This window comes from Mus pahari, chromosome 3 (assembly GCF_900095145.1).
Source record: "Mus pahari chromosome 3, PAHARI_EIJ_v1.1, whole genome shotgun sequence".
Classification (NCBI taxonomy): domain Eukaryota; kingdom Metazoa; phylum Chordata; class Mammalia; order Rodentia; family Muridae; genus Mus; species Mus pahari.
The window spans coordinates 113,416,950-113,442,947 of NC_034592.1; the positions used below are offsets into that span (position 1 = coordinate 113,416,950).

The following is a 25,998-nucleotide window of genomic DNA, read 5'->3' on the forward strand; positions in this document are numbered from 1 at the left end:
AGCGTTGGCTGAGGAGAGGGCGGCGCATACTTAGGAGAAGGAGATGGGACCACAAAGACGCTGGAGCTTCGTCTCGTGGCGACGGGGAGGCCGTGGTGATTCCCCAGCGTGGTGTGACGAGCTGCCCTGCTTAGGCCGGGCTTCCTCGCCGCGCAGCCCCCAGCCGGTCCTTTCCCCATCTTCCCCGGCCCGGGCCAGTTTCCCCGCGCCCCTCCACCGAGGCCGTGGCCCCCAGCCCGGCTACGGACTCGTCAGGGTCCGCCCCGCCGCCGCGGCCCCAGCCCGGCCGCTCCTCCCCCGATGATGTCACGTCCCTGGCCGCCCCTCGGCCGGCCTCGCGCCCCGCCCCCGCCTCCCCTGGCCCCGAGTCCCCTGGGCCCACCCGCTTGCGACAGCCCTCCTCTTGCCCGTGCTCCCTCCCTACGGCTCCCGCTCCCCAGGGAGCGGCGGCGGCGGCGGGATGGCCAGGGCCCGCGGCCAGGCCCCGGGGAGCGGCGGGCGGCGGCGGCCGCGGCGGGGAGGCGCGGGGACCGGGCCCCGGGGGGACTCGGCCGGTCTGCTGCTGCTCCTGCTGCAGGTGCTGCCGCCCGGGGCAGCGGCAGGCCCGGGGCGCCGGGGCACTCGGGGGCCTGGCGGCGGCTGCGTCTGCTGGCCCGGCGCCGGCCCTGCTTTTCCGCGGGACGCGCGTCTGCTGCTGTTGCTGCCGCCCCGGCCACCACCGTCGCCGCCGCCGACCTCCACGGCCGCAGCCTCCCCCTCTCGGATGGTAATCAGCGCCCCGCGCGGGCGCCGCGGGCGGGCGGGGGAGAGACCCGGGTGGGGGGAGGGCGGGCACCTCGCGGGGCGCTCGCCCCCCCTCCGACGACCGCGGCGCTGGGCAGCCGCCAGAGCGCGCCTCTGGGGCGCCTCCGTGCGGAGCCGGTGCGGGCTCCGTTCTCAGTCTGTTCACTGGCGCTCAGGCCGCGGGGGAATCCCTCCATCTCCCCGCCCCGCGCCCCGGGAGGGGAGGGGACAGCGCTGGCGCCCGAGGACCCGTTTTCTCTGAGAGAGCACCCGAGAGGCGAGCGGCACTGAGGCGCCGGGACTCCGTGCAGCTCTGCGCTCCTGGAGGCTCCTGGTGCCGTCGGGTCGGGCTGAGCTGAGACGTCCACAGCCTCGGCGGGACGGGAATCCCTGGCAGTTGGGGGCGCCCACGAACTGCGGGTCCTTATGTTCCCCGCACAGGACGCTCTGCCCCGCGGTGGGCTCCACCTGAAAGAGGAGCCGCTGCTGCCCTCCAGCCTGGGCTCGGTGCGCTCCTGGATGCAGAGCGCGGGCATCCTGGACTCCAACACCGCGGCGCAGAGGTAAGCGCTCCACCCGACCTAGCACGCTGGTTGGACCGCTTAGTGTCGCCTTCGTCCTGCACGCCTAGCTACTGGAGCGAAGGGTGGAGGGAGTCCTAACTCTTGACTGTCCCGACGAAGTCTCCTGTTCACCCTGTGTGAGTTAGACTTCTTCCTGAGGATATGGGGCGGGTTGCTCACTAGGGTCCAGGGCTCCGGAGGTGATGCCTCCTCCCGCACACCTGGAGCCATGTCCCACAGTTACTAGTCATCTAGAGATGTACAGCCCCTTCTTCCTGTGCAGTCTCTACCGTTCCACTTGTCCAGTTCCGCGGCTACCCAACAAAAAAGGCAAGAAACTCTGGTGGACAGAACCAGAGATGTGGGTGGGGCTGAATACAGGCTTAGCCAGTGGGCAGGTAGCCTTGCTGAACTGATTGGGGCTGAGAATGAGGCCGGACTCCTCTGTCAGGGTGGTTTTGGTTAGAACCTGAAGAAGAAGAATGGAAGCTCTTGGGAATTAGCAGGATCGGCTCTGGTTACTTTTCAGGGGGAGGCATAGGGGTCTAGGCAGGAGACTTCTGTAAGGAATGGACTCCAGGATTTGGATGGGGACTTTGAAGGTTCGTTAACTCAGTCACTGACTGCAGCAGCTGGAACCTGGTCTCTGTAACCCTCCCTCTACTTATACAACACGGACTGGAGGTTGTATGTCTGATCAGAAGCTCATGGTGCCTAGCACCAGGTAGGGACTGTCCCTGCGGACAGCCAGGACAGGGTAGGCACTGGCTCTTCAGGAAGTTTAAATAGCTGCCGTCCAGTATCTGAAGGATGTCGAAGCAGACCAGGGCTGGCACATCACTCCCATTCACACACCCAAACTTGTTCAGGTATCACTTGCCGTGCATCCCAACCTCGCCCAATAGTAGACACAGAGCGTTTTCTGGACGAAGGGGTGCAGTATTTTTGCATATCCGTCTTCAAAGAGAGAGTGCTGAGCTTTCTGTTGAATGATCTCTCCTGGACAGGGAGGGGTATTCCAGATGAGCCAAGTCCAGTAAGTTAGAGCCTCTAGTTAGAGCGATGTAGCTAGAGTCTATGGAAACACAGCAACAGATGTTTTAACACTACTGCTCTCCCATGTCCTCCCTGGAGGTTTGTCTTGTGCCTGTCCTTAATGCTGTGTGTGCCTCCTTTTCTGTTGGTTTTGGCTTTCCCGCTGAGGCGGTTGGTTGTGTGAAGTTATAGCTGAGCGTATTAGACTGGAAGTTGCTGTTTCTTTCAGACTTTTCTCTCTACCTGCCCAGGGCTGCCAGGTTAGATGAGGGGGAAGCATGGGTGCCAGAGATATCCTGAAGGTGGGTGAAGGGGCAAGAATCTGGGCATGTGACTTTCAGCCTCAGCAACCCTAGTCACTGACAGTGTTATCTACACAGAGAAAGAAAGGTTCTCAAGTGGGGTCTACCCCAAGTCCCCAAGACCACATAACTGAAGCCCAAAGCCTTCTGAGGTTTGAACAGAACATTTTCCAGGCCTGAGCTTGCCTGTCCCCAAGTCTGGAAACTGTCGTTCTAGGACACAGATTGAGAGTTTTCAAACACGTGGGTGATTCTCTTCCCACTCCCAGGGGGGAAGCCACTCCTTGTTTTTGTCGTCTCTTTCCACGTTGCTTGTCCTTTCTCCTGTGTGTATCTCCCCCCTCGGTCCTCTGCTCAGGTCTTCCCATCCCAAGTCGTAACAAGAAACCTCCATCTCCCAGCCTCCCCTTCCTCATCCTCCCCTGTCTGGCTGACGCTCCTGCAGTGCTGCTGGGTGTGGGTGATCTGTGCCTTCCTCACTTTCACCCCACAGCCACTTGGTTCGCAAAGCTTATGGAAGCCTCTGGTCAATCCCAGTGTCCCCAGATACCTTTTAACAGTTACACTTCTGAACCTGAGACCCCGCTCCTCCCTGGCTTGCAGAATAATTCAGACTCCTGGTCCTGTACCCTGACTCGCCACTTTAAGGATGGTTACCACAGGCTGCTGTCACTGGCACATCACAGACAGCTGGCATTCAAGGCTCGTCACAGTCTGACCCCAGCTTTCTTTCCCAGCTTCGGTATGACAGTAGCTGATAATGTTGAAGAAGCAACAAGTCTGCCAGACCCGCTTTCTCCTAAACCAGTCCTCGAACCCTTAGCACCAAACACCCACTGCAGAGCTTTAGCAAGCCTTGAGCATCCCCAACTCCTCTTCAGCACCTGCTCTGTTTGTGTTCTTCCTCCCTGCCCAGGAGAATACGTTCTTAATGTTACCTAAACTACAGGTCGGGCTCTGCAGTCTGCTGCCTGTCTCTGTTTTCCTGGTTCTGACAACTGAGGCTTTCCTGTAGGGCCGAGATGGCAGTCCATTCATCATTCTTTCTGTAGCCCAAAGGCTTCAGGAGTCCACCTAGATGGCTCCAAAAGGCTTCTCTGTCAGGCGCCTCTCTTCACTCCAGTATGTTCCAGCAACTGCCCTACAGTTACCCCTCAGCTACCCTCTCCAGTCTTAAAACTTCAACTTTACAAAAATGCCAAAGTTTCGAAGAAAGTAGATGAAGAGGAAAAGGCTCAGAAGGCTTGCTCAGATCAGTGAGGGAGCCTCTGCTAACAAGAAGGGAAATTCTGAGCATAGGATGTAGGGAAGGAAGAGGAAATGAATACCCATCCCATAGGAAGGGGAGGGAAGGCTTCCTGCTCCCTGCCAGGGTCTCCTTAACAGGGATGTCTGCCCAGAGGCCCCTGGCTGTTGCTGTGACTCCTCCTACCCAGAATCAATGGGAATTTATCTCTGAGACCTACCCCTAGGCCACCCCCACCCTCCTCAGACAAGTTTTCCTGCTGTGGGCTTAGCAGAGATGGTAGCACCTTTCGCCTTCTGGTCTGCTTCCTAAGCTGGGGAGACTAGAGGGACCTGGCCAGCCCTAGACCTGCAATAGTCATGGGAGACACTAGGACTTCCCATCCTACCAGCTAGTCACTGCCCAAGGAGCAAGGCCTCAGAGGAGGAAGGCAGCTGGGGATGTCTTTCCTGTAAGCAGCTGCAGGCTAGCCTCCCTGCTAGGAAATGCTTTTGTTTGCTTTAATAATTAATAGCTGCTCCTCGTCCTGGAACCTGGCTGGCAGGCAGGCCTGTGGGTGGATAGTGAGAGGGTTGGCAGAAGAGAAGAGGGGTAAATAGCCAGTAGGTGGGACTGAAACCATGGAGCAAAGTGGTAGAACACACTGGTGAGAGTTTTCTTTCCACTGCCTACCATTTAGTCCTGGGTCACTAAGTTGATTTGGGCGTAGGTACTGAGTAATAATAAGAGGGACTCCAAAGCCTCCATTGACCGGGACTTCCTCTTCAGCAGATTCATCTACACACAGCTTCTGGGTGGCTGCCCTTAGCTACCAAGTCTTCCCTCTGTGGGTACCACTGAGGTGGGTGTGCCCCTGTGTGTTACTGCTTTTATCTTCTTTGATGTGCATCTTGGCTAGGTGCTGAGAATACCACGGCTAGGCCAAGAGATCTTGGCTGGAGGCAGGCACAATGTGATGATCACTACCGGTCCTGGGGACACAGGGGCTGCCTAAGGGAGAGCTTGGGCACTGCCAGGATGCTTAAAAAGGAAGGGAGGGTTTAGAAGAAATGAACATGGATCTTCTGCAGCCAGGCAGGATGGGGAAGAGAAAGGCTGGATTGAGCAGAACTTGAGGCAAATCTGAAATAGCCAGCGAGGAAATATGGGAGGCCTTGTTTTTGTTGGAGGTAGAGGGTGGTCAGCAGAGCGAGCCCACTTCCAATGTTGATGACATCAGGATATGTCCCATTAGGTCAACATCTCAGACTTGAAGATGGTTCAGGCTCAACAAAGTGCTGTTGTTGCACAGAACCTTGGGCTTCCAGGTGGGCCAGCCAGACTTAACATTTGGCAGGAAAATGGAAGGCAGAAGCCCCGAGGGGTGGCTTGTCCTCTAAGGGGATGCAGAAGGTTATTGTTAAATTACTATTTATAGTAAGCATGTGATCAAGCCTGAGTGTTGTGTGAATAGAGAACAGAGACTGCAACAGGAGCTTTGTGTACTAGAGAGTTCTGGATGCCCGAAGAGCCCTGGGGCATCTTGCTCAGCCTTACAAGAGAACATCTCGAGGGACCTGCTGGGTGGGCTCAATAATAGCAACCAGACACTCTGTTGCCTTCCCACACCAACTTGCATCCCTATGTGCTCTGGAGTGCAGCTTACCTTAGTGGTCCAGGCTATGGAGATCAAGTTATCCTTGTCCATTTGACCCTGAAGTCCCAAACAGAGCTCATGAAGCCTAAGCATCCCAAAGCTTACTGTAAGGCCCGACTCTTCTGTGCAAACTTAGTTTTTTTCTGGTGTTACAGAAGGTCTCCTTAAATCTCGGGTCTATGGAAGAGCAGAGAATGTGACATGGTAGAGAGACTGCAGTGAGGGCTCCCAAGTCTGGGCTCTCTAGAAGAAAGACCCATCCTCTCCAGAGCTGAGAGGAAAGTGTTTTGACATTGTGTTTGAAACAACCTTTCTGAGAAAGTGAGGAGATGTGTTGTTTGCTTTGGATTCTTGCAAAACTTAACCAGTTAGCATGGTTGTTTTTTTTTGTCACATGGGGGCATTTATCTGAAGAAGGTACATGCTCTATTTCCCATGAGGCTAAGGGAATAAAATGTCACTGAAGTCCGGCTCCGGCAGTACACACGCTGAGCAGTGCTCACCTGCATCCATCGTAAACCTGGGGCCTGCAGAGTTGCCCTTAGGCCCCAGGAGCTAAAGTTCTGCTGGCTTCCCTCATATCGTACTTCTGAGCGGCTGACAGTTGAAACCCACTCTCATCTTCTTAGTCCCTTTGGTTGGTAAAGGGTCTACCTCAGTCAGCATCTGCTTACTAATGCTTGAAGACTCGCTTAGGAGGCTAGAGCTTGTTCTGCCTATGAGGCCACGTGGCAGCCTCGAGCACAGGAGAAAAACAGAGCAGTAGAAGCTGGAAAGATGGCTCCGTAGTGAAGATAGCGCCATAGTTTGAATTCCAGCCCCCCACATCAGGAGGTTCGAATACACCCTCTTCTGGCCTTTTTGGGCACACAAATGCATATGTACAGGGGAATACACATAAATACAATAAATCTGGAGGGGAGGGGGTGTTGACTTAAAAGGTGGCAATGCCTACCTAGAGTTGCTGGAGTACTGAGTCCCTGACCATGTTTCTATTGTTCTCTGTAGACTCTGTGGCTGTGCACTGTGGCTGCCTACAGTGCTAGCTCGATGGGCTACCTTCTTGCCTTTGTCTCCTGCCATTCCTGAGGTTCTTGGAATCAATCCAACAAGCTGTTGCTATGTGGGTTTTTCACCCTGGGGGAGTTCTCTGCTTCCAGGAGAACATAAATGAGACACTTGTCCCTCCATGATTCAGGGGCTCCATCCTCCATCCCTCCATCTTTCTTTCTTTTAGATAAATAATATGCATCAGTAGACAGCCCCAAGTTTCTCTCCACCTCTGGAGGTTGTCTTGGACAACTCCACGTTGGAGAGCACACAGCCAGAGATACTGGCCTTCATCTGTATCTCTCTCTCTCTGAGCAGAGAGCACTCGTGTCCAGGATGTGGCCATGGGGACTGTCAGACCCCTGGGTACTTTGTGCGTGGTTACAGTATGTCTCTGTTTCTGTTCTTTAACTGTGGTTTGTTTTCTAATTACAAGAGCAGCAGCTTCTCCCAAGGGGGTGAAGAGAAAAGAAATGTCTCCCTTCCTCCTCTCTGGGTTTCTCCCTCTGTAGCTTGCAGTTCTGTGTAACAGGTGCTGATCACCTACGGCTGTTCCAGGCACAGGAACAATAGAGACTGCTAGGGATGGAAGGAAGACGCGGGTCAGCCTGCTTCTGTCTCCTTTTGCTTTCTGTCCTCTGTACAGCATATTCCTTGTCGTATTCTGTGTCATGCACATAGAAAATATGTGATTCTTTGCAGCAAAATCTTTTCTCATTTTATCTCAATGCTAATTAGCTAATGCATGACTGAGGTAAACTAGAGACTTCCCAGTCAAGGAGAGAGAATGGACCTAGCAGGGGGTCTTCCCATTTAATTGGCCATCCTTGATCTGAAGGGGACTAAGACTGTCATTAATACTGTTCTGTGGTCGTTCACGATGATGGAAATGTTAACTAGTCAGTGCTGCCCCATGGAAGGCTGTGAGCAAGGGACAGAGAGTTCAGTGCTACTCTGGGCTGCCTTAGGAGGAACAGAGCCAGGCTAAGTGAGATGGTGCTGTGTAGTGGGCCATGTGAGGTGGCTCAGTGTCTCTATGTCTCACCCCTAGCACTAGATACTGATCCATACCCCCTGTGAGAACCTGCTGCCTTTCCCCTTCCCTAATCTTGGTGTTCTTTCTGTCTCCCAAGTAATCCTGTTCCACAGGGAAGGCAGGCCCAGTATGGAGAGTTTGGCCCAAGGTTTAGGGAAACCCATAGGAGACCAATAGGATCAGGAGACCAACAGGAGCATGGGATAGACAGTATTTGGACTGGGTAAAATTTGCCAAAAGGACTGGGATAGGATAGGAAGCTGGGGTCACTAACAGTTCCCTTTGCACCAGTTTAGAACCCCTGAGCCAGACAAGGGCTTCTGCATAGAAAAGGCCTACTGAGTGACTTGGGGATTCTGTACTTTCTCAGTATGCACTTCTCCTCTGCCAAGGCCTTTCTGTCTCCTCTCTTCCCACTGCCTGAGAGCCTGTCAGACTCAGAAGAATAAAGAACAGCAGTGATGGAATTGCTCTACAAGGCCACCCCCTTCCATCATCTTTTCCACTCAGTGGTTCTTGAAACCATCCCTGGCAGACAGAGTTCAAGCTAAGCTGGGCTTGGAAGCGGGAGGGTGGAGCTCAGAGTTGATCTCTCATTAGCATATTCATCCATAGTAATCAGAGACCTGCTGTGATCAAAAGCTCTTCAGGCCTCCCTGCCTCTCAGCCAGGTTGAGAAGCTGACAGAGGGTGGTCAAGTCCCCACTTGAAAGGACTGCCACCTAGCTGGTGGGAACAGGGAAGAATGGAGAGAGGACCAGACCCTGGAGAGGGAACTTCTGGTGGGGAAGAGTGTTGGGCACCTTCCGTCATCACCCATTCCCGTGGCCTCTCCCACGAATGCATCCAGGAGGAAGAACACTTGGCTTTATTATTTGCTATATTCAGTATGAAAGCATAGCATTCGTCTCATCTGACAGCCTAGATACTACGGCCTAGTGTGAAGCCAAAGAAAACAGTAAGTTCATTTTATAAAATTAAAATAAAAGTGTACTTGTGTTTATTTATTTGTTGCGGGCGGTGCTTATGGGCGCCGTGGCGCATTTACAGAGATGAGAGGACAGCTGGTGGGGGTTGACCCTCTCCTACCACGCAGGATCCTAGGATGGAACTCAGGTTATCAGACTCGGCAGCAACAGGCCTTTTACCCGTTGAGATATCTCCGTGGCTCCTGACTTTAAATTATGTGGAAGGAAATATTAAACAGCAATGAATCTGGTAGTCATTGTCACAGTAGCCTGATGGGCATCTGGGATGCTGGTGTGTGTATGTGTGTGTGTGTGTGTGTGTGTGTGTGTGTGTGTGCGCGCGCGCGCGTGCGCGCATATTCATTTACAGCCTCATGTCATTCGTCATACACCTTTCTCCTTCTGGTTGAGACAGGGTCTCCCATTAACCTGGAACTTCACCAAGTGGTCAGCATGGCCCAGGGATCACCTGTCTGTTTCCCACCCTATAGCACCATGTCCTGCTTTTTATGTTGGTTCTAGGGGGTCCAAACTGGGGTCCTCATGCTTGTGACACACATGCTTTGCCAACTGAGACATCTCCCTAGTCCTGGGCGTTGGTTTTTAATGGAAGCTAACGTCCCCTGTGTAATGAGCCAGAAAAAGAACAAGGCAGAGTCTACAATGCTCTCACGACCTAAAATGTAGAAGTCACGTGCTATCATTTTTGTTAGATTCTATTGGCTACACGGATCAGCAGAAACACAGGAGAGGAACCTGCTAAAGCACATTGGGAACCATCATCTTGGAGTCTAGGTACTGAATGTATGGGACGTGCTAGCCTGAGCCAGCTGAAGCACCATTATTTTTGCAGGATGTCCAAAGGCCTTCAGTGTGAACCACATTTCTCAGCAGTGTGGTCACAGCACTCTTTTCTAGGGAGGAGGACAGAGAACCTGTAAGAAGCGTGCTTTGGGACACCTCTAGAGAAGAAAGTCTAAACTTCTTTTCCTAGTGTTCATATTCCTCCACAGTCTGGCAGGAACCTCCAATGCAAGCTTTTCTCCTCGCTTTATACCATCATGAGTATGTGTACACAGTGTGTGCGCACATGCATCTTTGTATGCGTCGGAGCAAAGGTGAGGGGAACACATGCATATGTCCACATGAGGAGGTGCGTCATTGTTGTCTTCCTTGGAGTCTTTCTTGGTCATTCTCCAGCTTACTCGTTGAGGCAGGGTCTTTCAGTTGAATCCAGAGCTTATCAAAATGGCTAGGCTAGCCAGCCAGCTTGTTATGGGTACCCCTGTTCCTGCCCTTTTAATATTGACAGTGTTTGTGTGGGTTCTGGGGCTATGAGGTCCTCACATTCACATGACAGGCGTGTTAAGCACCGAGGCATCCCCCTAGTCCCACCCCCTTTTATTTATGTTTCCTCCTTTCTCTCCTTGTCTCGCTAATTATTTTGAGACAGAGTCTCCTGTATCTCATGCTCACCTTCAGCTCCCTATGTAGCCAAGGATGCACTTCCAGTCTTCCTGTCCCCACCTCCAGAGTCCTGGGATTACAGGTGTGCACTACCAACCCTGGTGTTATGTGGCCCTGGGTATTGAGCCTAGGGCTTCCTTCTTCCCACCGAGCTGCATCCCCCCTGCCCCCCCCCCCAGTATTTCACTTTGTGACGTCTGATCCACTGACACTTGCCCTTGCAAATATTTCTTGGCTACTTGTTCTTCTCTTTCCCCCTTCCAGTTAGTGAGTATATACTTACTCCCCGAGGCTTCTGGGAAGGCCAGAGTCCCTGTAAGTTTCTCCTCGGATCCCACAGAAGAGTTATTATCCTTTGTGGTTTTTTGCCAGGTATGGTGGCTCATATCATAATCCCAGCACTTGGGAGGCTGAGGCAGGAAGATCACAGCAAGTTTGAGGCCAGCCTGAACTACATAGTGAGTTCCAGGCTAGCCTAGACTACAGAGTGAGACCTATCTCAAAAACCAACAATCATAAAACAAGACAAAACCAAAACACTGCACAGATGAACAAATCAACACAACCCACCCAAAACAATATTCTCCTTCTTTGCTTCATTTTTTTTACATGGTGACATTCGGAGCCAAGGGTACTCACACTCTGACCCTTGTTCCACTCTCTGCCTGTGATTCTGTCCTCTTCCAGGCGTTTACTTCCATTACTGCATACTGCGTGTTACAGAGTTCAGGGGCGATCTGGTAAATGAGACCTCGTTCTTCTCTTCCTCCTTGCTTCTGAGCATGGTTTCTGAAAGGCCAGGAGCAAGCCTTTCATAAGGCCAAGCTGGGAGATGCTCTTGCTCAGAAGCCATGCTGTCTTGAAGCCGGAGTCCTCTGTACATGCCCTCTGGACCCAGAGAGGGTATTCCCCATCTATACCCATAGCCCAAGGTCTAAGATAGGCAGACTAAATAGCCTGGAGCTGTGCAGCATCCCTGGTAGTCTGATGAACATCATGTAGTAGGCAGTGCTGTAGTCTCAGTCAAACCCTAGTTGTAAGCTGGGGTTCAGTGGGACATTCATTTCAGAACTGCCCAGGTACTTCTTGATGTTGTAATACACACTCCTAAATGCCTCTGGATAGTATAGTGAATTCATTTATAGTTTATACACTTGACTTGAGATATGAACCTTCCTAAATATGGGAGAAGCCTGCAGTTGGGAGAGCCTGTCAGAATGCCTGTCAGCACCTGCGTGTTCGTACTTCTCAAGGAAGCTAGGGCAACCTTGGTGCTATAGGGCTCTTTATGGAGCGGGTATGGTCCTTGCCCAAACGCTTGGCATGTCAAAGCCTACCCCTGGTCAGAGCCGCTGGGGTCTTTCTCCCCGGAGGCCCCTTCCAGTGGGTTTCCAGTTCCTTTCCTCCGACAGTGGCGTGGGCCTGGCAAGAGCACATTTTGAAAAGCAGCCCCCCTCCAACCTCAGGAAGTCCAACTTCTTCCACTTCGTGCTGGCCATGTACGACCGGCAGGGGCAGCCCGTGGAGGTGGAGCGCACAGCCTTCATCGACTTCGTGGAAAAGGATCGAGTGAGAGGCTCATGGGCTGGCCTGGGACTAGTGCTGGGAGCGATGGGAGGGCTTCAGGGACCCTGCCACGTTCACTCGAACACTGGGGAAGATGAGTGGATAAATGGTAGATGTGTGGGAAAGGATGGATGAGTGGCTGGAAGGCAAAGAAGGACCATGGGGTTAGAGTGGAGGGTGTGGGTGAAGGAGGTTGAAGGCACTGAACCCTTGAACACCCTTCCGTTTTATCCTTGCAGGAGCCTGGGACGGAAAAGACAAACAACGGGATCCATTACCGCCTTCGGCTGGTGTATAATAATGGTAAGCCGAGCCTGGGTACTGCAGCATCCTGAGACTCGTCGCGCCCGCTCGGGACCTGGGAGGGTATGGGTATAGCCATCCGAGGCATCCGCGCGCTCCCCTGACAGCAAGCTCTTTCTGCCCTCCCACCCTAGGACTTCGGACAGAGCAAGACCTCTACGTGCGCCTTATTGACTCCATGTCGAAGCAGGTGAGCCAGCCTGGGGCCTGTTGGGGCCCATTTAAGGCTTGACTTGAGTGAACAACCTTAGCCCCTCTCCATCTTTCCCGTGCCTTTACTCACTGGTGTGGCTCTCCCAGCTCCCTGCCTGTGGCCAGAGGATTGTGCTTTTTCTATTCAGTAGAATAGAAAAAAGTCATATTCCCTAACAACCCGGTCTTAGACACAGAATCGGGGCTGTGTAGTTCATTGGTGAGGAGGGAGAAAACTCCTCAGGAGGCGAGGAAAGGGAGCAGGGCAGGGAGAGATACCCAGCAAGCAGGTAGTCTCAGGCAGAGCCCAGCCCCAGCCTAATCCACAGGGATCACTGGAATAGAAACAGCACCAGAGTCGGTGCCCTGAAAGCAGGGGGCAGCGTTTTCTGTCCTCCATCAGTCAGCCACTGGCTAGGGACCATGCCTAAGGCACACATTACAGGCAACTCCACTGAGAGCAATTCTCAAGAAAAAGTCCACTAACATCATCACTAACTGCAAAGGGGGATGGGCACCCCCGGGTGGGGGTAAGGGATGGAAAAGAGACCTGTGTGCGGTCCCAGAGCCTGTCCTGCAGATACTCAGCACCTCATTGATAGGCTGGTTCCAGGAAGGAGGCTCAGGGCTGGCACAAGCAGCTCAAAGGGACAAACCTGCTGCATGCTGGGAGGTAGCCCGAGTCCCAGGGCTTCAGAGACATGACGGGAGGAGGGGCTTGAGTTTTAAAGGAGTCAGATTAGGGCCTGGGATGAAACATGGCAACTTGCATGCTCTTGTATGGACAAGTGCCTCTAGCAGCCTCACCTAGTCCTGGTCCCAAAGCAGAGCAGAATGGCCTATATCCACAAAGCTCTCAGTCACTGTGATAGGAGAGGCGCACCAAGCAAAGGCAGTGGGACTGGGTGGCTAATGAGCGTGGGAGCCTACAGAGAAAAGGACCTACAAACAGGAAGGCTGGAAGGCCCAGGGGCTAATAGACTAAGAAGCCAGACTTACAGTTGGGAAGCCCACTTCTTGTTTAGGACAGAGACTGGGAAAGAGGGGATCGATAATCCAAGGGCGACACACTCGTTTGCACATGGGAACTGTTAGGGAGGTATGGAGAGGCAGCTTAGTGGCCTGTGTTATTAGTCACCAGGAATTGCTGAGAGGTTCCATATACATGACCAGAAGCCCATCATAAGCATGGACCAGCCTGCAAAGGGGTAGATGCTAAGAAGGTGGTAAGGGGAGGAACATGATGCAGGGTGGGACCAGGAACCTGTCTGCTCCACCAGCAGGGAACCTGCAGACCTGGTGAGGTTCTTGCTACCTAGCCAATGGTCCTATTTGAGGGTAGGAGGCTCTCCTCCACCTGAGCAGCTAGGCTTCAGGTTCCTGCCTTGCACCCAGGCAGAGGGCAGGATCTTTCTTGGGGTAGGACCTCTCCTAGGCAGACCTACAGGCTCATCTGTGCTTGCCATGGGGACTTGAGAGGAGCCTCCTTCCCCTAGAGCCGCCACACTTCCTCCTCCCCAGGCTATCATCTATGAGGGACAGGACAAGAATCCTGAGATGTGCCGAGTGCTGCTCACCCATGAGATCATGTGCAGGTAAGGTGGATGGGTAGTGTCACCCAAAATGTACCTTGACATTGATGAGCGGTGTACCTCCTTGTCAGATGTAGCTCAGATCCCCTGTCAGGCCCTGCTCCTACTTCACAACACCTCCAGTTCCCTGGGGAAGCCTGGGCAGGGGAGTGGTGAACTCCCTAGGCACAGCATGGGCAGAAGAGAGGCTCCTTGAGGCCCCATTAGCCTGGCCTGTTTATGTGACTTCTCTAAGTGTTTTTGCAAAAGAAGCCTCCTACTGCTAAAGGAAGCTTAGCTAACAAAGCTCTGGGGAGTAGCTCTCTGGGAAGATGGGCACACATAGGTTGGGCTGGGATTTGCTAAGGGGCCTGGTGGAAGAAATCTAGCTGCCTAGAAGTGAGAATTGCCAGGCAACTCTGTGGTAGATAAACTGGGGGTGGGGAGGAGGGCTTGGTTCTTAACTCCCCCTTCCTTTACTCTAGAGCATTTCCTGAAGGGCTTCCCTGGATATTCCAGTCCGACAGTGCCTCAGTGACAGCTCCTGATAAACGGAAAGGAAAATCATGTTTAAAAACATGTAGTTGAGACAGTGGCCACCCTTGGAAGGAAATTCAAAGCAAGCAAACAAACAAACAAACAAAAAAGCTAGAGAAAACCTCTGCAGTGCGGGCTCTGTCCAGGTCAGGGTGCGGCCATACATAGGTTTACTGGTAATCATCCAAGAGACACTGACGTAGGTGAGCCACTGCTTGGTGGCACACGGCTTTCATGACCAACATTATCCCTAGAACTAGGCTGCCAAGACCCACGCTAGCTTTCTCCCCCAAGTCCCTGGGGGAATAAGAATTCTACACACAGAACAGATCATCTGAGTTCTCACTGGGGTGCCCCGCACCCCATGCCCACATCCCACCCCCTGAGTCCTCACTGGGGCGCCCCACACCCCACACCCACATCCCACCCCTAACTCTCTTTCTTCCACCACTTCTTTCTGTCTTTCTTTATCTTTCCTTCAGCCGGTGCTGTGACCGCAAGAGCTGTGGTAACCGGAATGAGACGCCTTCTGATCCAGTCATTATTGACAGGTACAGGCATGGGGAGGGCACCTGGATTGAGTCACTAAGCAAACCGTGGACAGGTGGAAGCAGAGAGGTTCCCTAAGGTGCTATGTGTATGGCTCTGAGGCCAGTGAGACCTCGTAAGGGATCAGAGAAATGACAGTCATGGCCCTCTGAGGGAAGTCCTTATGACAAGCTTCCTAGAGCTTCGGTCCCCAACTCCTTTATCAAGGGAGCCAGGGAAGAACAAGGGAATGACAGGGGGGTGGGCAAAGATGGTGAAGAACATCTAAGGAGAGAGTCCAGAGAGTGGAGCTGCTGCGGGCTCAGCGCTGCTGATCTCCACTGTTGGCCAGCTCCTCTGGGTGCTAGGAGTATGAAGTGCACTGCCACACCTGTCTTAGGGTCTGGATCTCGTTATCTAAGGAGAGAAAATGCAAAGGTAGAGAGATGGTATTCGCAGATGGCTGCAAGGTCTCAGATCTGGTCGTTGGGACAGCGAGCTCATTAGGAAGCAGATTTGGAAGAGAGCAGGTTTGCAGCAGGGTGAAATATTAGCTTGGTTGTAGCCACAAGTCGGCTAACCAAGCACCCGGATGGGAGGTTTACAAAGAAGCCGAAGGCCACCCTAGAGGAAGGGGAGAGCTGTGGATACAAATGTAAATGGCTGAGATGGGGAATGAGTGTTGACAGAAGACAGGAGAGTTCTAAGGGCTAGACCTGAGGTGTCCCTTATCCAGAGTCCTGGAGATGTAGAACCAGCAACAGAGAATAAATAGAAGCTGTCAGAGTGAGGTAAGAGTAATGTCAGGGCAGTGCTGTGTCCTGGAGCTTAGATCAGAGAATGCGCCAAGGACTGGGCAGTGGGCAGCTACAGCACATACTGCTTGCTCATCACCTGATCATTAGACACCGAAGACCTCAACAGGAGTTTTTCAGTGGAGTTGAGGTGCATTGCTAAGTCCTTGCACAGCTCTGGGGATTGACTTAACCGGGGCAGCAAGGGAGTAAAGGGAGACACACAGAAAAACTCAGTCTGATAGAGGAGACTCTGTGTGTTCATCATAGACAATTCATCAGGGGTGTGGGGTCACTGCACACAGCTGAGCAAGGAGCTGAGGTTTTATCATGCAGAAGAACAAGCAGGCAGGGTTGTTACATCTAGCTGAACAAGGAGGCGGGCTTAGCTAACCTCAGGAGGAGCAATCTCTGAAGGGGAGCAGTCTTCAGTGAACAGTAGGTAGTGGGAGTGGTGTGGGGGCTCTGCACACACTGTCAGCATTCGAACTCAGACCCAAGGAAGGCTTTCCATCCCTGTGATCCTTACCTGGGAAAAGCTTTGGCACTCGTGTGGGACTGAGCTACTGGGGTCCTGATGCTTCCGTGTAGGCAGTACACATCCAGCCAGGACATCACTCAGTCCCTACAGCGTAAAGAGAGTGGGGTCGGAGAGTTCAGAAACAGGCACAGAGCAACCCTGAAGGGGTCAGAAAAGCAGGGTGGAGCAGTGTAGGTAAGGGCAAGAGAAAGCGTGTGATATGCTGAGAGACCTCAGTATGCAAGGAAGAGAAGGGGGTTTCTATGGTAATGTCCTGCAGTTAGCCAAAGACGAAGGCTAAAGTGCACAGGTTGATGTGCTGGTTTTATCTGGGGACTCTGGCCACTGGTCAGGGAAGCAGTGGGGAAGACAGGACATGAAGTGAGTTAGTGCGGGAGCTTGCTGACATTCTCTGCCAATTGCTTTTTGGATTTATTTCATGACTGCTTTGTTTTCTCTGTGAAGAAGGAAGGATGAAGCTGAGGATGAAGATGGAGAGGGAGACACTAGGGGGGTGAAATGGTTGTCTAGGTGTGGGCACAGAACAGGAAAGTCACTGTGTGAGCCCAGGAAAGGGCTTGCCAGCTGAGCACGATGAAAGCTGGGGTGGTAAGAAAGCTAAAGGTGTATGCAAGATGGCATTACAGAGATGAGATGGGACTCAAGCTGACTGAGGAGGGGCTTTTGGAGAGAGAAGGTGGGTTCTGATAGGGTCGAAGAATCATCAGAGATGGGTGACTGGGCAGATGGAGTTAAGCTGGAAGTTGGGGGAGGGCTGGAAGGTGGAGCACCATAGGTGGGGGTATTTTATGGTTGAATTTATTAGTAACATGTGGCCAGAGAAGTGGGAGTGGAGGCTTGGGGGGAGCAATGTCAACAGAGGAAGAAAATGCCCGAGAAATGGGGTAGGGAGAGTATCAGTAGGAGAAACCTGTATTGCCATTAAAACCATCACAGATGGTGTAGAAGAGCAGCACCCAGGTTGTAGACAGCGACTGAGGAGCCAAAGCTCCAAGGACCACAGGCAGCGTAAGGCTGACAGATGACTGCTACAAGCAATGGCTCCCCTACTTCTCCGTCTCTGTCAGGGGCCGAGTAGTGGTCGCCCAGCGACTTCCGTTTCTCGTTCTCTGCTGAGCATACCCCCGTGTTTCTCCTAACGGTCTGTTTACGGTTTGTGCTAGTTTTTCTCTAAGAGTTGGCGTTTCGTAGTGATGTATCTGAAGGAAGTTGGTCAGTCCTTTCGTATGTTTGTCCGTATTGGCTCTATTTGGCTGTTGTCTTTGAACTGTGCTTGTGGTACGCTTTGTCCGGTCTTTTTGTTACATTTAGAAAGGCTTTTGTACAAACGTCATTTTATTTTATTTTATTCTGGAGATGCTAAGAATGAACCCAGGGCCTCCTGGATACTACTGAGGTACTCCACTGCTGAGCCACACCCTCATCCCTAAGATTACTTGTGGAGTTTGTCCTATGGGGTTGGAGAGATGCCTCAGTGGTTAAGAGCACTCAGAGGCCTGGGTTCAGTTCCCAGCACCCACATGATGGTTTACTATCATCAATAACTCCAGTTTCAGGGGATCCAACACCATCTTTTCACACCAGGCACACACACGGTATACATACATACGTGCAGGCAAACACTCCAGATAAAGCAAATTTTTAAAAGAAAAAATATTATATTCTATATGATACATACAATAGAAAAATAAAATAAAAATCACTAAACATAATAATCGTACATACCCGTGAATGTACTGATAGACAAGTGGAACATTAAAAAACAACACCACTGAGTGACGGGCATTGTGGTGCGTGCCTGTGATCTCAGCGCTCAGGAGACAGAGGCAGAGGGATGACCCATAGAGCTAGGGCTACATAGATGCTTTGTCTCAGAGCAGCAACAAAAGAAGACCCCCCCCCCGGGGCCGTGTGTGGTAGAACATACCTACTATCCCAGTAGTTGGGAAACTTCTACAGGACAGTTAGAGACCACAACTAGGAGGTTCCACTAAACAAAAATAAACAAAACTAAAAAACTCACCTCACTACGCCTGGTTCTTTCCTGTTTCATACCACTATCTAGTCCTCAGGTGAAGATAAGTGTGACTTCGTTAATTCTTAATTAAGTTATCACAGATTGTGTAATCGCTAAACAATATGTTGTGTAGTGAGAGTTGTGTTCATTGTTGTTGTTTGTTTGTATTGCTGTTGTTTTGAGACTAGGTCTTACTGTGTAGCTCTGGCTGGCCTGAAACTAGATACGTAGACTAGGCTGGCTTTGAACTCCTAAAGATCTGCCTGCCTCTGCCTCCCAAGTGCTGGGATTTAAGGCATGTGCTACCATGCCTGGCTTCTATTTTTCTTTTTCAATTATTTGTGTTCTTTTCTTGTTTGTTTGCTTGTTTATTTGTTATTTTTGAGAAACTGAGTAGCCCAGGCTGCTGCTGAACTTGACATCCTTTTACCTCCTCCCTGGTACAGTGCTGGGACAGCAGGTGTTTGCCACACACAGTCCCCATTTGATTTTAGTGACCTCTTAGTGTTTTAATCATTATAGATTGATGATGACGATGGTGATGATGTAGCAAAAGTATATAGGGCAATTCCCTCCCTTTCCCTAATTGTTTTTCAAAAGAATACTAGACATTTAGGCCTTTTGTGTTTTCATGCAAATTTTAGAATCTGCTTGGATAATTCCTTACACCAATGCATACACACTACTTAGTGTGTAATATCTTTTGAGTAATATTACAATAAATATAATCTATTTGCCCATTTTACAACCGTTTTTAATGCCTTTCAGTAAGGTTGTTTAACTTTTTTTGTTGTTGTTGTTTTGATTTTTTGAGACAGGGTTTCTCTGTGTAGCCCCGACTGTCCTGGAACTCACTCTGTAGACCAGGCTGGCCTCGAACTCAGAAATCCACACCTGCCTCTGCCTCCTGAGTGCTAGGATTAAAGGTGTGCGGCACCACTGCCCAGCTAGGTTGTATAATTTTAAGTCACATATAGTTACTGATTTTACTCATTTATTCAATCGTTGTGGAACAGCACTGTGTACCAGACCCTAGGTAGATAGTATATGTACCAGATTCTGATACCAGGTAGACAAGGAACTCAAGATAAGGTACCTAAGGAAAACTGTGGCTACTGTGTCTCCTGCCAGTCAGAATGCCTTTGTGGTTAAACATCCTTGAAAATTCGGTTTAGTTGTTCAAGCTATGTCAGAAATTCAGGTAAGAGAGGGCATTCTCCCACACATGTGCATTCACAGAGGGTCTGTGTTCTCTAAAGGCCTGACATCATTATAATTTGCATTGTGTCTTTTTGAAAAGTCTGTGGGTGTATGTATGTGCACAAAGTGCATGCTTGGTGCCAGAGGGGGTCAGAAGAGGGCATTGGGTCCTCTGGAACTGGGGTCACAGATGCTTGTGAGCTACTATGTAGTGCTTGGTACCAAACCTGGGTCTTCTATAAAAGCAACAAGAGCTCTTCACCTCTGAGCCATCTCTCTAGCCCTGCACTGTACTTTTGACACCCCCACTTATCTAAAGGGATTTTCTAAAGGAGCATGGGAACAAACACTCTAAAAGGGAGATCTGGTCTACCTTGATTTGGGAGGAAAATGGCGACTTTATCAATCTGCCGCCTAACCTCATAATTACTCACAAAAACCCTTTTAAGGTCCAAATGCAGAACCTCGTGGGCTGCTTCCTGACTGGAGGTCATCCATTACAATCTCTTTGTAGAGTGTTTATTTTGCTTATTTTGTTAAATAAACTTCTGCTTCAATTGTCTATGTCTCTTGACTGAATTCTTTCCTTCAAGAAGACAAAACCAAGAGACCCCCAGAAGAGTTTCAGGCTTTATATATACAAGAATAAATAAAGCAGACAAGAATACTTGTCCTTGTGGAAGGAGAAAGCACAGGGAATTAGGTAATAATATGTTTTCAAGAAAATGTTGGCTATTTTGGCCTGTTGTGTTCTTATGTAAATTTTAGACCCTACTTATATAAAGTTGAAGTCTTTTTGGAGGAAATAGAGAAATGAGAACAAATAAAAACAATAATGATGGAGACATGCAGTTTTAAATGGAGTGGTCACAGAAGACTGAACTGGGAAGGTGGTGTTTGAGGAAGGACCTGAAGACATAAAGGAATGAGCCACTCAGACATACATACCTTCTCACGACCATTTTATATAGTTCATATCCATTTTAAATTATACTTTTAATTTTTCTTTGTTATTGAGAAATCTATATACATGTGCAACAAAATAAGATCATATCTACCCCAATTTCCCCATCCCAACTTGTCACACCCACCTGGAATCCCCCTCAACACTCCCCGAATCCTCTTCAACACTCCCCAACTTCATGTCTTTTTTTAAAAAGCTCACTGACATGTATAGGGGTGTGGGTCACACACACTGGGACATGGAAATCACACCAGAAACAGATCATCAAAAAAGAGTGATCCTCCTTCTCCCAGCTATGCTCAACTTCAAGTAGCTTCTCAGAAAGGAGTGGAGCCTGGAGATCATTTACCCTATCCGTGTTAGGATTTGGGGTGGCTTGATCTTGTGCGGGTAGCCGTAACTGCCATGAGTTCATGATTACAGTGGCTGTATCCCGCCCAAAAGACAGCATTAGCCCCTTTCTCCAGCTCTTGCATTCTTTCTGCCTCCTGCAGACGGTTCAGTCTCTTGTTCTTACCACTCTGACCAGCTGTGCTGCGCTGACTGGTGTCCACTGCAGAAAGGTAGCTTCCGTCCAAGGCCAAGGACAGGCCAGGTCTACGGGGATAAACACAAATATGTGGAAGTCGCTTTGAGAGTATGGCCACCACTTAGCTAAACAGTAACAAGCTCTGATCTAGCCCGTAAGCTACCCAGCCATGGACGTCTACAACTTTTGTTTTGAAATTTTATGTGCATAGGTGTCTTGCCTATATGATGTGTGTGGAGGCCAGGAGAGGACATCAGATCTTTCGGGACTGGAATTACAAATGATTGTGAGCCACCATGTGGGTGCCAGAGAACCAAAGCTGGGTCCTCTGGAAGAGCAGCCAATGCTCTTAACTGATGAGCCACCTCTCTCTCTCCAGTGTTACCCCTGGACTCTTGACCAAGAATGACATTCCCACCACGCCTACATATCATTTGCTGATAATCAACCAATTTTCACATGTGATCCTTTTGCTTTTCTGTACATATGCTAGTTTATTCAGCCATTTTAACTATCCAAGCCTTTTACATGTGGCTTTTCTTGCTTTGTTGCACTGTGTAGGACTACAAGCACAGCCTTGAGTACCATAAGCATTGTAAACTGGGTGTGGTGGAGCATATCTTTAATCTCAACACTGGGGAAGCAGGGACTGGCAGAATTCTACAAGCTTGAGGTCAGCCTGGTCTATGTAACAGTTGCAAGTGAACTTGTCAAAAAAACAAGCAACCAAGCACTATAAAGAGTGTTATTTTGTTGTTTGCATATTATTTTTATTGTTTTTTTTTTTTCAAAACAGGGGTTTCTGTGTAGCCCTAGCTGTCCTTGAACTCACTTTGTAGACCAGGCTGTCCTTGAATCCACAGAGATCCATGTGTCTCTGCCTCCTGGGTGCTGGGATTAAAGGTGTGTGCCACCACTGCCTGACTGCTGCTTTGTTCTTTTTTTTTAGACCAGGCCTTCCTATATAACCCAGGTTAGCCTCAAACTTGTGATCTTCCAGCCTCAGCCTCCCAAGTCTTGAGAGTATAAGAGTCCATGGCAGTGCGTGATTTATCATGGGCATTCTTGTTTTGTTTTGAAATACTGTCTCACTGTGTAGCCTTGGCTACTTGTCATGTAGACATATTTATTTATCTGGTTGGTTCTCTTTATCTCGTTGGTTGGTTCTTCTTTTTTCCCAGGACTTACTCCCCATTCCTCTTTTTACATTTTGTTTTGAAACAGGGTCTCACTAAATTTCTCACGCTGGCCTTGGCCTCATCCTGTATCTCAGGCAGACCTTGAATTTGTGATCCTCCTGCCTCCACCTTCCAAGTACTTGGGATTGAAGGCCTGTACCACTAGGTCCAGCTCTGTTGTTGATTTGAAGGTCTCACTGCTATAGTACAATGGAACACATCTGCAATTCTGGCAATTGAGAGGACGTCAGCAGTTCAGGTTTAGCTTTGGCTACATTACAAGTTCAAGGTTACCCTTTCTCAAAATAACATCAAAGAATGTTAACTCCAGCGGATCTATCTGGAGTTACCATGTTTCATCCAGTTAAGAAAGGTGGTTTTCCATTTTAATCATGGAGGGATGTTGAATTTAAAGTGTTGCTTTCTCTGGGTGTGTTGAGTTTATCATGTAGCTTTTCCCCTTTAATCTGCTTATCTGTTAATGTGCTGAATTACATTAACAGGTTTTTGTGTTTTCTTTTTTTTTAATTGTGTGCACACATATGGAAGTTAGAGGTCAAGGTTGATGTCTTTCTCCATGTCTTCCACCTTACCTTTTGAGACAGTCTCTCACCAAGTCTCTGATGTGCCAATGAGTCCAGGGATCTGCCTGTCTCCTTCCCCCACCAGGGTTACAGATGTCCGTGATCTGTAAAGTCATATGACTTTTGTAGATGATGGTGAGGATCAAATTCGGGTCTCATGCTTGTGCTCCATGGACTTTACCAACGGAGCATCTCCCCAGCTCCATCAATGCAGTTTAATACCCAGTGGCTTAATGGTGTAGGGGGCCTATGAGGATTTGCTGTCTTCCTCTGCTGTGCTACCTGTCCTGCCAATCATGTGTTCAACCTGCTTGCCTTTATGTTCATCTGTGTTTGATAAATTTCTTCTCTTTTTTTATTAGATATTTTCTTTATTTACATTTCAAATGTTATCCCCTTTCCTGGTTTCCCCTCTGAAAACTCCTAGCCCCTTCCCCCTTCCCCGCTCCTCAACCCACCCACTCCTACTTCCTGGCCCTGCCATTCCCCTACACTGGGGCATCAAGCCTTCACAGGACCAAGGGCCTCTCCTCCCATTGATGCCCAACTAGGCCATCCTCTGCTACATATGCAGCTGGAGCAAAGGGTCTCTCCATGTGTACTCTTTGGTTGGTGGTTTAATCTCTGGGAGCTCTGGGGGTACTAGTTGGTTCATATTGTTGGTCCTCCTATGGGACTGCAAACCCCTTCAGCTCCTTGGGTCCTTTCTCTAGCTCTTCCATTGGGAAGAGCTCAGAGCATCTACCTCTGAACTTGTCAGGCACTGGTAGAGCCTCTCAGGAGACAGCTATATCAGGCTCCTGTCAGCAAGCACTTGTTGGCATCCACAATACTGTTTGGGTTTGGTGATGGTATATGGGATGGATCCCCAGGTGGAGCAGTCTCTGGATGGTCATTCCTTCAGTCTCTGCTCCACACTTTGTCCTGTAACTCCTTCCATGGGTGTTTTGTTCCCCTTTCTAAGAAGGATTGAAGTATCCACACTTTGGTCTTCCTTCTTTTTGAGCTTCATGTAGTGTGTGAATTATATCTTGGATATTCTGAGCTTCTGGGCTAATATCCACTTATCAGTGAGTGCATACCATGTGTGTTCTTTTGTGATTGGGTTACCTCACTCAAAATGATATTTTTTATCCATTTGCCTAAGATTTTCATAAATTCATTGTTTTAAATAGCTGCATAGTACTCCATTGTGTAAATGTACCACATTTTCTGTATCCATTCCTCTGTTGAGAGACATCTGGGTTCTTTCCAGCTTCTGGCTATTATAAATAAGGCTGCTATAAACATAGTGGAGCATGTTACTTTATTACATGTTGGAGCATCTTCTGGGTATATGCCCAGGAGTGGTATTGCTGGGTCCTCAGGTAGTACTATGTCCAGTTTTCTAAGGAACCGCCAAACTGATCTCCAGAGTGGTTGTACCAGTTTGCAATCCCACCAGCAAAGGAGTAGTGTCCCTCTTTGCTTTTTACTGTGTGATTTGGACCCACGATTTGCCAGCCTTAAATAATTAAAATTTCTCTGGTCTCTTTCTTATTGCTTGTTGAAAGAGTTTGGATTTATTCTGTGAAGTTTTGTTAGAACTTGTCTTGAGTTTGATTCTCTATTTTCACTGCTCAGAAAGCTACCTCAGCTTCCCATTTCCTTCTCACTGAGCCCAGGGCCTCATGCATACCAGGCAAGTGCTCTGTCACAAGCTTCACCCCAAACCTCTTTCTCTGTTTTGATGAGCTTCCATTTAAAGGAATCTACGCGTTGTGCCTACGTTTTCAAATTTGTTTCCATAAACTTGTTCATAATATTCTTTTTAAAAATTTGTTGGCTGGGTATGGAGGTGCCTGCCTTTAATCCCAGAAATCTGGAGGCGGGCAGGTGGACGGCCAGCCTAGTCCACATAGGGACTTCCAATACAGCCAGAGCTGTATAACAGAGAGACCCTGTCTCAGAAACAAAACAAAACCATAAATAAAGAAATCTCTGCTGTTTTTGGCTATGAACCTTCTCTCTTTCATGTTTGTGTCATGTCTTTCTTTTTTTTTAATAATTTATTTATTATATGTAAGTACACTATAGCTGTCTTCAGACACCCCAGAAGAGGGCATCTGATTTCATTACGGATGGTTGTGAGCCATCATGTGGTTGCTGGGATTTGAACTCACGACCTTTGGAAGAGCAGTTGATGCTCTTAACCGCTGAGCCATCTCTCCAGCCCATGTCTTTGTCCTTAAGTTTTGCTGAAAATCAACATTTTTATTATGTGCTTCTTATTTCTTGTTTATTTATTTGAGGCAGGATTTTGGTATGCAGCCCTGGCTTTCCTGATCCTCACTCTGTAGCCCAGGCTGGCCTTGAACTTGTAGCCATCCTCCTTCCTCAGCTTCATGAGTTCTGGGATTATAGAAGTACATTGAATGCCTGCCCCCCCATACTTCTGCTTCTTTTTTCTTTTCTTTTTTTTTTTTTTTAACATTATTTTTATTGATCCTGTGTTCTCCTGGTATACTCAAGCCTTCTACAATCCTTCCTCCCCCTCTTCTGCAGGGTTCCCTAAACTCTGCCTTCCTCCCCCTCTTCTGCAGGGTTCCCTAAACTCTGTCTCTTCCCCCCACTTCTGCAGGGTTCCCTAAACTCTGCCTTCCTCTCCCTCTTCTGCAGGGTTCCCTAAACTCTGCCCCTCCCCACCCCACTTCTGCAGGGTTCCCTAAACTCTGCCTACTGTTTGGCTGTGGAGCTCAGGGTTCTCTTGGGCTCAGGGAGACTGAAGTGGCACTGGGCCCTCCGTAGACATGCTGTGGTTATTTATCTTGGTGTTCTTGTGGCACTCCTAACAGTGGGGTGGGGCTGTCTCTGACTTGTTTGCCTGCTCATGGGACCTTTTTCCTCCTACTGGGTTGCCTTGGCCAGCCTTAATATAAGGCTTTATGCTTAATGTCATTGCATCTTGTTATGCTTTGCTCATTGATATCACTGGGAGGCCTGATCTTTTCTGAAGCTAACAGGGAAGAGCAGTGGACCTGGGGGACAGGATAGGTGGGGAACGACTGAGAGGAGGGAGAGAGGGGAGGCTACAGTTGGGATGTATTGTATGAAAGAAGAATAAAGAAAAAGTATTTTAAAATTATTTCTATTTTGCTTTATTTTTTGGTTGTGTGTGTGTGTGTGTGTGTGTGTGTGTGTGTCTGTACATCATGCTTGTGCCTGCTGCCTGTGGAGGCCAGAAGAGAGCCCCAGATCCCATGCTGGGAATCGAACCTTGGTCTTCTGGAAGAACAGCCAGTGTTCTTAATGAGCCATTTCTCTAGCCCTTTATTATTTCTACAAAGCTGTTAGCCTTGTGAGTCTTCTTCTAATGTATATTGTTTTGCAGTACAATGATTTCTGCTTTATTGGGCTTTTTTTTTTTTT

The 25,998-nt window shown here is 49.6% G+C and overlaps 1 protein-coding gene across 6 annotated transcripts in view; it reads left to right on the forward strand.

The window, feature by feature from the left end:
- Positions 1-510: 510 nt before the first annotated feature.
- The window catches only part of Ebf4 (EBF family member 4), a 74,089-nt gene continuing 48,601 nt past the window's right edge, over positions 511-25,998 (forward strand). For 4 of the 6 annotated variants that reach the window (XR_003843489.1, XM_021192259.2, XM_021192261.1 and 1 more), the window contains exons 1-6: positions 1,210-1,346; positions 11,499-11,655; positions 11,892-11,955; positions 12,090-12,145; positions 13,669-13,742; positions 14,738-14,806. Coding sequence is in view for 4 of the 6 variants with exons in the window: in XM_021192259.2 (XP_021047918.1) it covers positions 1,210-1,346; positions 11,499-11,655; positions 11,892-11,955; positions 12,090-12,145; positions 13,669-13,742; positions 14,738-14,806 (557 nt within the window). In the remaining 2 variants the exon portion in view is untranslated. Of the gene's footprint in view, positions 767-1,209; positions 1,347-11,498; positions 11,656-11,891; positions 11,956-12,089; positions 12,146-13,668; positions 13,743-14,737; positions 14,807-25,998 lie in introns of those variants that run through there. The other 2 variants (XR_003843490.1, XM_021192260.2) reach the window with 1 other exon arrangement.